General features: G+C 41.1%; 1 protein-coding gene across 1 annotated transcript in view; it reads right to left on the bottom strand.

The window, feature by feature from the left end:
* LOC134804631 (cell adhesion molecule Dscam2-like) overlaps nt 1-13,304 on the bottom strand; it is a 114,784-nt gene that overhangs the window by 23,195 nt on the left and 78,285 nt on the right. The window contains exon 11 of the mRNA XM_063777743.1: nt 10,362-10,530. Coding sequence (XP_063633813.1) covers nt 10,362-10,530 — 169 coding nt within the window. The remainder of the gene's footprint in view (nt 1-10,361; nt 10,531-13,304) is intronic.

Consider the following 13,304-nt stretch of genomic DNA (forward strand, 5'->3'; position numbering starts at 1 on the left):
CAAAACTTATAAAATTGATGAGTATAACATTCAAAGGCATATCAATAATTATTCAGAAATATTTTAAGGCATATATTTCATCGGACTAATGGTCGTTAATCATATCGTTTCAATGTCATCCCTTTGTTTCCCATAAACTTACTGTTTCGAATTTCGATAGTCAGAAAATGATATCCTCTAATATTCTAATATTTAGGAGCTATAATATTAAACATTATGACTTTCAATAATTATGTCAAACAAAGGGACCCCCATTTTTAATGACTAAAGTGAATTACGTCTAAGAAACCAAATCAATAACATCCTTCATATAAAGAAAAAAGAAATCTGTTTCCTCAGGTTATAGGTTTGTTAGTTACCTTGTGTCCCTCAGAACGGAAATAGGAGCCCTGCGAAGCGGGGCTCCGTCGACTCGTTGGCGGGACGAAATGGCTTAATAAGCTACATGAAAAATAAGAAATGGCGGGGAAATCAGTAAGCCAAACAATAAAAAATCTGTTTCCTCAGGTAGGTTCGTTAGTTACCTTGTGTCCCTCAGAGCGGAAATAGGAGCCCCGCGAAGCGGGGCTCCGTCGACTCGTTGGCGGGACGAAATGGCTTAATAAACTACATGAAAAATAAGAAATGGAGGGGAAATCAGTAAGCCAAATAAAAAATAATCCCCAGGTAGGTAGGCAAGCATGCAATTTGTATTGTTTAATTTTATAACTATTGACAATATGACTAATAAAAATTATGATGGAAAACGTTATGGTCTAAAAAAAATCGGAACTTAAAATTTAGGGAATGCAATAGAGCCCCTACTTACCTATCATTATAACCTGCGATAAAAGACCTTACAACGATTATTGTAAGCAAGTTTATTGCCTTCAACATTATGTAATGGTATACCTTCTGGACTGTGAATATTATGAGTAACAAATTTTATGACTGACAATAATAATGACCTGCAAAAATCGGAACTGCAATTTATATTGTTAAAATTGATGACTATTGACAATATGACTAATCAAAATTATGATGGAAAACGTTATGGACTGAAAAAATCGGAACAAAAAATTTATGGGAACCAATAGAGACCCATAGTCAAGATAAGTGGTTATTTAGCAAGAACCTTGTTGGTACCTACTGGATGGACAGAAAAAAACATTTATTGTGGGTAAATAATATATGAACTACGCAATTGTTTGTTTAAAAATACCAAATTACGTTTTGTTATTGTTATTATATTAACTACCTATGTTACCGAAATGAAGCTGTAGTATAAACACCATAATTCTATTTACAAGCTTCTAACAAATAATAATAGAATAATAATATAACCCATATCTTTCTTTAACATTAGCACATTGGATAAATAGGAAATAAACGTTGCAAATATTTATTTTGGTTGCCCTTCAGCACAAAGCTAAATCAAAAACTGACAAGATTAAATCAGATACATTTTTGGCAAGCAAATTGATAACGCCGGATAGCAATCAAAATGCTCAAGTTACAAATATCTATATGTCGGCGGCCGATCGTAAAATCTGTATAAAACGAATCTCGTTTCTTTTCATTTTATATCTTGTGTACTGAATCATTGTAATACCTAAGAGTTGTATACACGTGTACACGGCGTACATACGCGTATCTATCTGCATAGTCAAAATCGTCGAATTCGGAGGACGACAAACACGGGTTTACCTACTAATCAATCAGTTGTGATTAGCGAGCCGTGTCCAATTACGTATCCGATATCGCTTGTCATATTCCCCGTCCATATCTATTAGGGATAAGCAGTGATTGGGCCATTTGGGAGCGGCAGCGTAACAAAAACCTGCGAAGGAAACTTTTCCGTGACAAAAAGTCGTGGTGTTTCATCAACATCAAACGGCCGTTAACAGTCAAGTGTATCTCCAACGTTTTACATAAGTAAAGTAAAAAAAAAAGTAAGTAATAAAAATATACTTAAGGACCTATCTTAAAATAATGGTGGTTTCTGACCAGTACCATTAAATACAAGAACAACGAAATTTAAAGACTTGGCTAATTTTGGTCTGTTACTGAGATATGAGATGCGACTAAAGCCGGGTACTCATTAGCGAGCTAATGCTAACTGTAACTGTTGCATGTACTGTAACCAAAAAATACAGTGTGTACGTGGTTCGCAAACCTGCTGCGAGCGGTACGCGAGCGGCTCGCTGCGAACCGACGTTTACAACGTATTCATTTCTGAACCCGTAACGTTGCACGTAACTGTAACCGTTACTGTTGCCAAAAACATAGTGTGTACGTGGCTCGCGAGCCTGCAACGAACGCTACACGAGCGGCTCGCAGCGAACCGACGTTTACAACGTACTCATTTCTGAACCCGTAACGTTGCACGTAACTGTAACCGTTACTGTTTCCAAAAACATAGTGTGTACGTGGCTCGCGAGCCTGCAACGAACGCTACACGAGCGACTCGCAGCGAGCCGACGTTTACAACGTACTCATTTCTGAACCCGTAACGTTGCACGTAACTGTAACCGTTACTGTTGCCAAAAACATAGTGTGTACGTGGCTCGCGAGCCTGCAACGAACGCTACACGAGCGGCTCGCAGCGAACCGACGTTGCACGTAACTGGGTAATTCTTATTCTTATGCATTTTTTGTGTAACACGTAAGAATAACATGTATTTTTGTGAAAATAAGTAAACTCTATATCAATATACTTAGCAATTTACCTCTAGTTTTAGGTCAACCTAAATGTATTGTCCTAAGAGTATTAGAAACATATAAAAAAAAAATTACAAGTGCGAAATGTCACGGACCGTGTAGTGTGACTTCCCCAGATTTTGAGATACATATTTGTTTTTTTTTTGAAAAAATATGAAGTGATTTTGCAATAATTTATATCAAATATAAAACACAAATCCTTGTTCTACAAGACTGTTTAAAAATTATATGGATTTATAAGGATTTTATATAATTTTAAACAACATACATTTTGTGATTAGTTTTCGCGTCACCACCGCGCGTGGTAATATAAACATGCGGTACTCGGTAGAAAATTATCTTTACTACTGGCAGCCTTATTAAAGTTTTTTTAGAACAGCAGCACCGTGTTGTTGTCAGGTTTACAAATAGCTGAAGGGAGAAGTTTTGTCGAAAATTGTTTATTTGTGTTCATTTGAAAAAACGGTCAACCTTAACGCATCACCGCCGTGTTAGAGTTTTGAAAGTAAGTTGCAGTTTCACGTTATTGTTTGTAACATAAGATGTACCTCATATATTGCAGATTAAGCTAATTATTTAACATTTGCAAAATCAAAGGCAATGTTTATGTAATATCGAACATGTTCCAAATTATCACGACCATGGCCTCAAAAATCTGTCACCGCCACGGACTTTTGAGTCCACGTTCGTGACATATAGACACGTGGTCGTATCATTCTTAATTCGTTTGATTAATTTAGAGGCACATGCAACTCTTCAGAAATGCATTTTTATTAGCTACAGATCATTTGCTATTATTGCCCGACTGCCAAAGCAAAAAAATGTTTTTCGCTTGTATGTATGTATGATGTGTATCTAATTCTTTGTCACGCTCTACAGCCTTTATAGTTTGACGGATTTCAACGTCTGAGCTGTCATTAGGTTTGTCGTAGTCATAGGAGTGACTTAGGCTATGTTAAAATAACTATATAAATCAAAATAGCCGAGTTGGCCACCAAAATGCCGAAATGTCACGACTGAGGGACACTTTGTCACAACCGTGTTTATGTACTCATTTTATTTACCTTTCCTGAGGGTATTAAGCTTGACCATATGAATCAAAAAATTGCTTTTTGTATGTACTTTTGATATATGTAATAATATGTGAAAAATAAAAACATATATGAAAAAAAAAATTTTTGGGCACAATTTAAGAATCACCCAACTGTAACTGTTACTGTTGCCAAAAACATACGTGTGTACGCGGCTCGCGAGCCTGCAACGAACGCTACACGAGCGACTCGCAGCGAGCCGACGTTTACAACGTACTCATTTCTGAACCCGTAACGTTGCACGTAACTGTAACTGTTACTGTTGCCAAAAACATAGTGTGTACGTGGCTCGCGAGCCTGCAACGAACGCTACACGAGCGACTCGCAGCGAGCTGACGTTTACAACGTACTCATTTCTGAACCCGTAACGTTGCACGTAACTGTAACTGTTACTGTTGCCAAAAACATAGTGTGTACGTGGCTCGCGAGCCTGCAATGAACGCTACACGAGCGGCTCGCAGCGATCCGATGGTTGTCGGTTTTTGCCGCGAACCAAAGGACGCTTGCACTGCGCCCGTGGACGTCAGTTGTTGCTAGCCGCTGCGAACAGCTACCTATATATCGAGTATTTCTTCGTCATGAGTGAATGGTCAGAAGATAAATGTATTTTGCTGATCGCCTACAGGGAAAATAGTGTACTATGTAGTAAGTATTCTATGGAATTACTTTCCCGATACATTCTATGAATCCCACATCTTCGTGGCCGTTTATGATCTAAACTAAATCTAGTATGTATTCTGCACAAGCGAGAAATACTCGTCCGACATCGTGGAGTTACAAACCAAAACTGCGGAGAGATCCGGTTTGTCAGTGGCCTTCTCGTACACACTAGAACCTCGTTACTGTATCTGTTTGGTTACAGTTACAGCTCGCAAAATGAGTACGCTCGGTGAAAGCGTTCCGGCGATGTCGCGAGCTGAAACTGTAACATGCGTACACACTAGAACCTCGTTACTGTATCTGTTCGGTTACAGTTACAGCTCGCAAAATTAGTACGTTCGGTGAAAGCGTTCCGGCGACGTCGCGAGCCTAAACTGTAACATGCGTACACACTAGAACCTCGTACTGTATCTGTTCGGTTACAGTTACAGCTCGCAAAATGAGTACGCTCGGTGAATGCGTTCCGGCGACGTCGCGAGCCGAAACTCTAACACGCGTACACACTAGAACCTCGTTACTGTATCACGCATGTTCGGTTACAGCTCGCTAGTGAGTACCCGGCTTGAGAGATGGATGTGAGAGGAAGGCGACTAAGCTTGATTCATATTATTTACTAGTAAACTTCCGCACACCCCAGCAATTATTTAACATACTAGTAACGATTATAGCATGTACCCAACTTTATTTATCATGCATTATCAGATTCATAATCCAACTATTCGCGAACCCAATCGAAACAGTACAGAATGGGGCGAAAACAAGATTAGTGGAGTGACCTACATTGTTACCAATTTCATAGAACCACAAAATAGATGTCCACAGAAAGGTTGCTTTAAAAACCGGTGAAGTGCGAGTAGGCCTCGCGTTCCAAGGGTTCCGTACATTGCCCAATTTTTAACAATGTATTTTATTATGTGGAACGGTAATGATTTTTTTTGTCTTTGAAATGTCTAAAAAACCCGTAGGGGATCGAAAACTAAGTACCTAATTAAGTCCGACTCACGCTTGACTGGACATTTCTAATAGGTTTTCCTGTCATTTATAGGTAAAGAACTATTTTGTGTCTTTTTTTTTTTTAATTTTAGACCCAGTAGTTTCGGAGATAAAGGGGCGGGCCGGGGAATTGTCGGACAGACAGACAGACGAGACGCCCGAGTGATCCTATGAGTAAGGGTTTCGTTTTTTCCTTTTGAGGTACGGAACCCTAAAAAGTAAAGAAAAATATTCGAAAGTTATTATTACATACGATTCACATAAACAGGAAGTGTTCGAGCTGATAATGTAGGTAGTATTTTTACTTTGTTGTCCAAATTACCTCAAAGATGTCGCTGTTCCCGACTCAAACTAGATAACGCTAGTCTTTCATAAAGCCTATATTATAAGAAACTGTCACATATTCGAAATAAATGGTTGGTAACGTAGCAACTTGTTTAAACAGCGGGCATAGCATGATTCTATTTTTATCGCCTGTCACTATGCCCGTTACTTCCGCACATACTTATTAAAACGTGACAGGCATGGTGACAAGTGATAAAAATGCGACCGTGCTACCGCCGCAGGAAGTAAGAGAATGGTTATAATATAACAATATACACTGAGAGAAAAATTGTTAGTAAACTAAACCAGGAATTAAAAAACAGTTCTGTACTGGGGGAAAAAATGAAGTTCAGTAATAATTATAAACGTTTCACTATTTCTGTAAAGTTTATTTATTTCTACAGACAGCTCAGTAATCCTAAATCTAATTTCAACAAACAGATAATAGAAATTGCAAGAACTAATAGAAATTGCAAAAGTCAATTTGTTCCTATTAGTTGACTCTCCTTGTCCCCGGATTAAGTTTATTTTTGTAATTCTAAGTGTGTTTTTGTTATCCTTTTCTCTCAGTGTACTTTGTGTTTAAACAGGAAAAAAGAAAATCATTATAAAAATATACTTTTTTAGTAGTTTATGTGACAACTACATAATAAAAGGCATTAAAATACGAGTGTAGGTTTAAGAAACGAACGAAGTGAGTTTCTTAAAAGAACCTCACGAATGTTTTAATGCCTTAAATTATGTGCTATATATGCTACGGACGGAACGTTCGGTGTGAGAGTCCAATCAAACTTGATTCGTTTTTACTAATTTTCTAAACAGAACTACGATGCTAAGAAAATGCTATTCTTACAATTAATACGGGCTATTTCTAAGTTGCAGTTGATTTTTTGTCTAGATATTCTATTTTCGTTCGCTATTATTTCCACGCCTACGTTCATCCTTTCTACTTTGGAATATTCATACATATCTCCCGGTAGACAATTCAGGAACTAAAGCCATGCCTTAGTAACTAAGGGACAATTGTCACGCTGCAATACCAACAGTGTATGAAGAGATAACAGTGTGGAATATCGCCGGAATTGGCTAGGTCTTAACCCACCTGAAATAGGGGGAAGGTGTGGTTGGCCGAATATAGCTAATGTATTTATGTTGCTCTAGGTAGGGACCCGGGTATGTCCTTAAACTACGTCCAAGACCACCGGTGGACGAGCAGCAGCGTCCCTCAAATTCGGTGTACTAGACTGCGATCGCCAACCCGCCTGCCAAGCGTGGCGATTATGGCATTCACCCCCCATTATGATGAGCACAATAAAACCACGGCCCCGAGGTTCCGGCGACCCCCGGTGCTCTGGCTATGGTAGCATTAGCGGGGTCAGGGGTGCTAAGAATCTCCGGCAAAGATCCGGCTACCCGCCCCGACGACGACTGGCCCTGGTAACACACAACATACGCACTATGAGGACTGACGAAAAGATCTGCGAGCTGGAAGAGGAACTGAGCAGGTTACACTGGGACATTGTAGGGTTATGCGAAGTCCGTAGAGAGGGGGAGGCAGGACACGACAACCCTGAAGTCTGGTAACTTGCTCTACCACCGGGAGGGCGACCAACAGTCCCAAGGTGGTGTCGGGTTTCTCGTTCACAAGTCCCTCGTAAACAACATAATAACCATCGACAGTGTGTCGAGCAGGGTGGTATACCTAATACTCAGAATATCCAAAAGATATTCGCTGAAGGTCATTCAGGTATACGCACCGACCTCGTCACACTCCGATGATGAAGTAGAAGCTATGTATGAGGACGTAAGTAGGGCCATACATACTTCTAAAACCTACTTTACTGTTGTTATGGGGGACTTCAACGCAAAGTTGGGCAAGAGAAGCGGGGATGAGTTGAGAGTGGGGCAATTTGGGTATGGGCAACGGAACCCTAGGGGTCAGAGGCTGGCCGACTTTCTGGAGAGAGAGGAACTCTTCATGATGAACTCTTTCTTCCAGAAGCCGCCTCACAGGAAATGGACCTGGATGAGTCCTGACGGTTCCACGAGAAACGAGATAGACTTCATCATGACCGACAAGAAACGGATATTAAGTGATGTCTCTGTGATCAACAGGGTAAAGACCGGTAGTGATCACCGAATCGTAAGAGGCACACTGAATATCAATATTAAACTTGAAAGGTCCAGCCTGATGAAGTCTACGCTCCGACCTACTCGAGCCCATGTTCAAAACCCCGAAAGCTTTCAACTCGAGCTCTCTAACCGCTTTGCTTGCCTAGAGAACTTGGCTTCAGTGGACGAAATCAACGACGGGCTAGTGGAAACTGTCCACACAGTAGGGTCTAAGTTTTTTAGACCCCGCCGTAAAGATAGACCTCAGAAATTGACCGAGCAAACCTTAAACCTCATGGCTGAACGACGCTCGCTACAGTTGCAGTCTCCCGATGACGCGGAGTCATATAGGCAGCTCAATAGACGTATATCTAAGTCCTTGCGACATGATCTACGTCTCTTTAATACTAACCGTATTAAAGAGACTATTGAGCGAAACCAAGGCTCCAAAGTGTTCGCAAAGGACAAGTCTATTGGGCAAAGCCAGCTGACAAAGCTGAAACGGGAAGATGGCAGTATAGCGTCGAGCAAAGCGGAGGTTTTAGGTGAGATCGAGAGGTTCTATGGACAGTTATACACTTCGATCGCAAAGCCCGTTGACAGCTTGGTAGGAGATCCAAGAGCCAAGCTGTCCCGACATTATACCGAAGATATCCCGGACATCAGTCTGTACGAGATTAGGATGGCCCTGAAGCAGCTTAAGAACAACAAGGCGCCGGGCAAAGACGGAATCACTTCAGAGCTTCTGAGAGCGGGTGGAACACCGGTACTTAAAGTCCTCCAGAAGCTCTTTAATTCCGTCTTGTCCGAGGGCATAACGCCTGAAACATGGAATAGCGGCGAGGTGGTGCTGTTCTTCAAAAAAGGTGATAACAACCTATTGAAGAACTACAGACCCATCACGCTTCTGAGCCATGTCTATAAGCTGTTTTCAAGGGTCATCACGAACCGTCTCGAACACAGACTTGATGACTTCCAGCCTCCCGAACAAGCCGGTTTCCGAAAAGGCTATAGTACCATAGACCACATCCATACGCTGCGGCAAGTTATGCAGAAGACCGAAGAGTATAACTTGCCATTATGCTTAGCGTTTGTGGACTATGAGAAAGCCTTCGATTCGGTGGAAACATGGGCGGTGCTTGAGTCTCTTCAGCGATGCCATATTGACTATCGGTACATCGAAGTGTTGAAGTATTTGTATAGTAACGCCACCATGTCGATCCGAGTACAGGAGCAGAGCACGAGGGCGATTCCATTGCGAAGAGGCGTAAGGCGGGGAGACGTTATCTCTCCGAAACTGTTTACTGCCGTAATGGAAGACGCCTTCAAGCTCCTGGAATGGGAAGGACTTGGCATCAACATCAACGGCGAATACATCACTCACCTTCGGTTTGCCGACGATATCGTAGTCATGGCAAAGTCGATGGAGGAACTCAGCATGCTGCTCGATGACCTCAACCGAGTTTCACAACGGGTGGGCTTGAAAATGAACATGGACAAGACGAAACTTATGTCAAATGCCAATGTTGTGCCCATCCCAGTCTCTGTTGGGAACTCGGTACTCGAAGTTGTTGACTCGTACATCTACCTAGGACAAGTAGTCCAATTAGGTAGGTCCAACTTCGAGAAAGAGGTCAACCGCCGAATCCAACTCGGTTGGGCAGCGTTCGGGAAACTACGTAATGTCTTTTCGTCCGACATACCTCAGTGCCTCAAGACGAAAGTCTTTAATCAATGTGTGTTACCAGTGATGACTTACGGCTCCGAAACGTGGTCTTTCACTATCGGCCTCATCTCAAAACTCAAAGTCGCTCAACGAGCTATGCTCGGAGTTTCTCTACGTGATCGAATCAGAAATGAAGAGATCCGTAGACGAACTAAAGTCACCGACATAGCCCACCGGATTAGCAAGCTGAAGTGGCAATGGGCAGGCCACATTGCACGCAGAGAAGATGGCCGATGGGGTCGAAAAGTGCTCGAGTGGAGACCATGGACTAGCAAGCGCAGCGTAGGACGTCCACCCACAAGATGGACAGACGATCTTGTTAAGGTCGCCGGAAGACGCTGGAGGCGGGTCGCTTCCAACCGGCACGTATGGAGGTCCAAGGGGGAGGCCTATGTTCAGCAGTGGACGTCTTATGGCTGAGATGATGATGATGATGAGGTAGAGAGGTTCAAGAGAACGATAAAATGATGAAATGCACTGACTTAATAGGTTTCAAACATGTATAGCTCATTAATATAATACTTTGACATAATTTTAATTTAAAAATATGATGCCAATTTAAGTTTTTATAATATTTTATCTCAATACGTTTGGCTATAATACATGAGTTACATGACACAATAAGTTACTAATTTTGAAATTTAACGTATCGATATGTAAATTGTAAGTCGATAAGAGAGAACTCACTACGAAAATGCCACGAAAATTCAGGGCGCTGCTAAAATGTAAAGAATAAAAATTGATATGACGCTAACCTTGAGACTGGCTGGCATTTTCTTGCCGTCCTTCAACCAGGAGAAGTAGATCGGGGGATCGCCGCTGATGATGTTGCAGGTGATTTGTACTATCTGTCCTTCTTTCAGTCCTGTGCCCATTCGGAGCTCGTCTAGCTCTGGAGCTTCAACAACTTGAATTTCAAAAGACCTAAAATCAAAAATCGATTTAAATATACAGGATGATTCATGAGACGTGAGCAGGACTAATCCTGCACACTCAGTAACTGATAATTGATCGATGACCGTCGTATTTAGGAGAAACAACAACACTTTTTCCTATTTTTTTACTTTTTGGTGAGGGCAAATTTAATTCTCAACAATCATGGTCACCCTACAGGACCTAATTAATCAACATAAAAACTCTTTAACCGTAATGGCATTTTGATTACGAAGAAAATAAAATGTCAAACTTGAGTGAGATACGAGTTTTCAAAAGTAACCAGACCGTGATGACAGTAATGACATTCAATTTGACACAGAATATCGGTAGTTTAGTATTCTAATTTTAGGGTGATCATGCATGTCGTAAAAAAATTAATAACTTTTTTTTTCAACACGACTAGAAAATTAACGTTAACCTCACTAATACTGATACGAAACAGTTGCTTATAATTAACGATATGCGCAGTGTTAGTCCTGCTCACGTCTCCTGAATCACCCTGTATATGTAATTATAAAGCCTTAATTTTCTTTTCATTTGTAAATATCAAAATTGTAGCCTTTCTATTTTACGTTAAAATATGAAGTATATTTCTAATACAGGCTTTATTTTAATAGACTTGTTAACGCTTTGTTCGTATACATTTTCATTATGTACCTACACTACGTATATTTAATTTAATTTAATAATGAAATAGTAGCTGTTAAAAAACTATACCATAGACCACATCCATACGCTGCGGCAAGTTATACAGAAGACCGAAGAGTATAACTTGCCATTATGCTTAGCGTTTGTGGACTATGAGAAAGCCTTCGATTCGGTGGAAACATGGGCGGTGCTTGAGTCTCTTCAGCGATGCCATATTGACTATCGGTACATCGAAGTGTTGAAGTGTTTGTATAGTAACGCCACCATGTCGGTCCGAGTACAGGAGCAGAGCACGAGGGCGATTCCATTGCGAAGAGGCGTAAGGCAGGGAGACGTTATCTCTCCGAAACTGTTTACTGCCGTAATGGAAGACGCCTTCAAGCTCCTGGAATGGGAAGGACTTGGCATCAACATCAACGGCGAATACATCACTCACCTTCGGTTTGCCGACGATATCGTAGTCATGGCAAAGTCGATGGAGGAACTCAGCATGATGCTCGATGACCTCAACCGAGTTTCACAACGGGTGGGCTTGAAAATGAACATGGACAAGACGAAACTTATGTCAAATGCCAATGTTGTGCCCATCCCAGTCTCTGTTGGGAACTCGGTACTCGAAGTTGTTGACTCGTACATCTACCTAGGACAAGTAGTCCAATTAGGTAGGTCCAACTTCGAGAAAGAGGTCAACCGCCGAATCCAACTCGGTTGGGCAGCGTTCGGGAAACTACGTAATGTCTTTTCGTCCGACATACCTCAGTGCCTCAAGACGAAAGTCTTTAATCAATGTGTGTTACCAGTGATGACTTACGGCTCCGAAACGTGGTCTTTCACTATCGGCCTCATCTCAAAACTTAAAGTCGCTCAACGAGCTATGGAGAGGGCTATGCTCGGAGTTTCTCTACGTGATCGAATCAGAAATGAGGAGATCCGTAGACGAACTAAAGTCACCGACATAGCCCACCGGATTAGCAAGCTGAAGTGGCAATGGGCAGGCCACATTGCACGCAGAGAAGATGGCCGATGGGGTCGAAAAGTGCTCGAGTGGAGACCACGGACTAGCAAGCGCAGCGTAGGACGTCCACCCACAAGATGGACAGACGATCTTGTTAAGGTCGCCGGAAGACGCTGGATGCGGGTCGCTTCCAACCGGCACGTATGGAGGTCCAAGGGGGAGGCCTATGTTCAGCAGTGGACGTCTTATGGCTGAGATGATGATGATGATGATGAAAAAACTATAACATTAATAATTCTATAGACAACGTTATTTTAAGTTTAGTTTCAAAAACGTACCTAATTTAATTTTCTTCCATTTTGCACCGTAATGAAACGAGCGTTCGCTCTACTAATCGTTATTTATTGGAAGGCTTTTTAAGAATTAATGTACAAAGTGGGAACTAAGAATGTTTTTGACACATCACTTCTAGTTTATTTTAACCACGTAAAATTGTTAGCTACCTACTGAGTACCTATTTTATTTGCATGAAAGTTTATTATTAGAAAAAGGTTAGGTTACATTAGGTCAAGATTAATGGTAACATTCCATTTCTGACCGCAGCTGCACTACTGGTACTGAACGCGTCGGTGTTATTGTCAATTTCCATAGTAAAATGAACGGTAGTGCAGCTGTCGTTGGAAATGGACTGTCACCTTAAGTTTAATTATTTACTTTCTTATTGACCTTTTTGCCGTCACGTCAATGAAGTAATAAAGTGTCATCAACTCCAAGCCACTAATTGCAAGTAACTAACCGTAGCAACGTAGTTATGACATAATATATCAAGTCGTGGCATGTGGGGCACGAAATGTACTGACTTTATATCAAGTCAATGGCGGCAAAAAGGTTAAGAGAGCAATTCTCAAAAAGTTTGTACATTTCGATCACATCTTAGATTTCTATAAAAACTGATATGCTGGTAAAGTACATGAAGCTGAACAACATCCACCACATTTCCCAAAATTTCCCAGACAGTTTCTAAGAAACATTCCTTTTTTGTTACCAGGAAATCTGGTTATAGATCTTTTTATAGAAATCTAAGATGTGATCGAAATGTACAAACTTTTGGGGAATTGCTCAAGAATGACTGAGAACATGACTATTATGCTGTCTATTT

This window comes from Cydia splendana, chromosome 2, assembly GCF_910591565.1.
Source record: "Cydia splendana chromosome 2, ilCydSple1.2, whole genome shotgun sequence".
Taxonomy (NCBI): Eukaryota; Metazoa; Arthropoda; class Insecta; order Lepidoptera; family Tortricidae; genus Cydia; species Cydia splendana.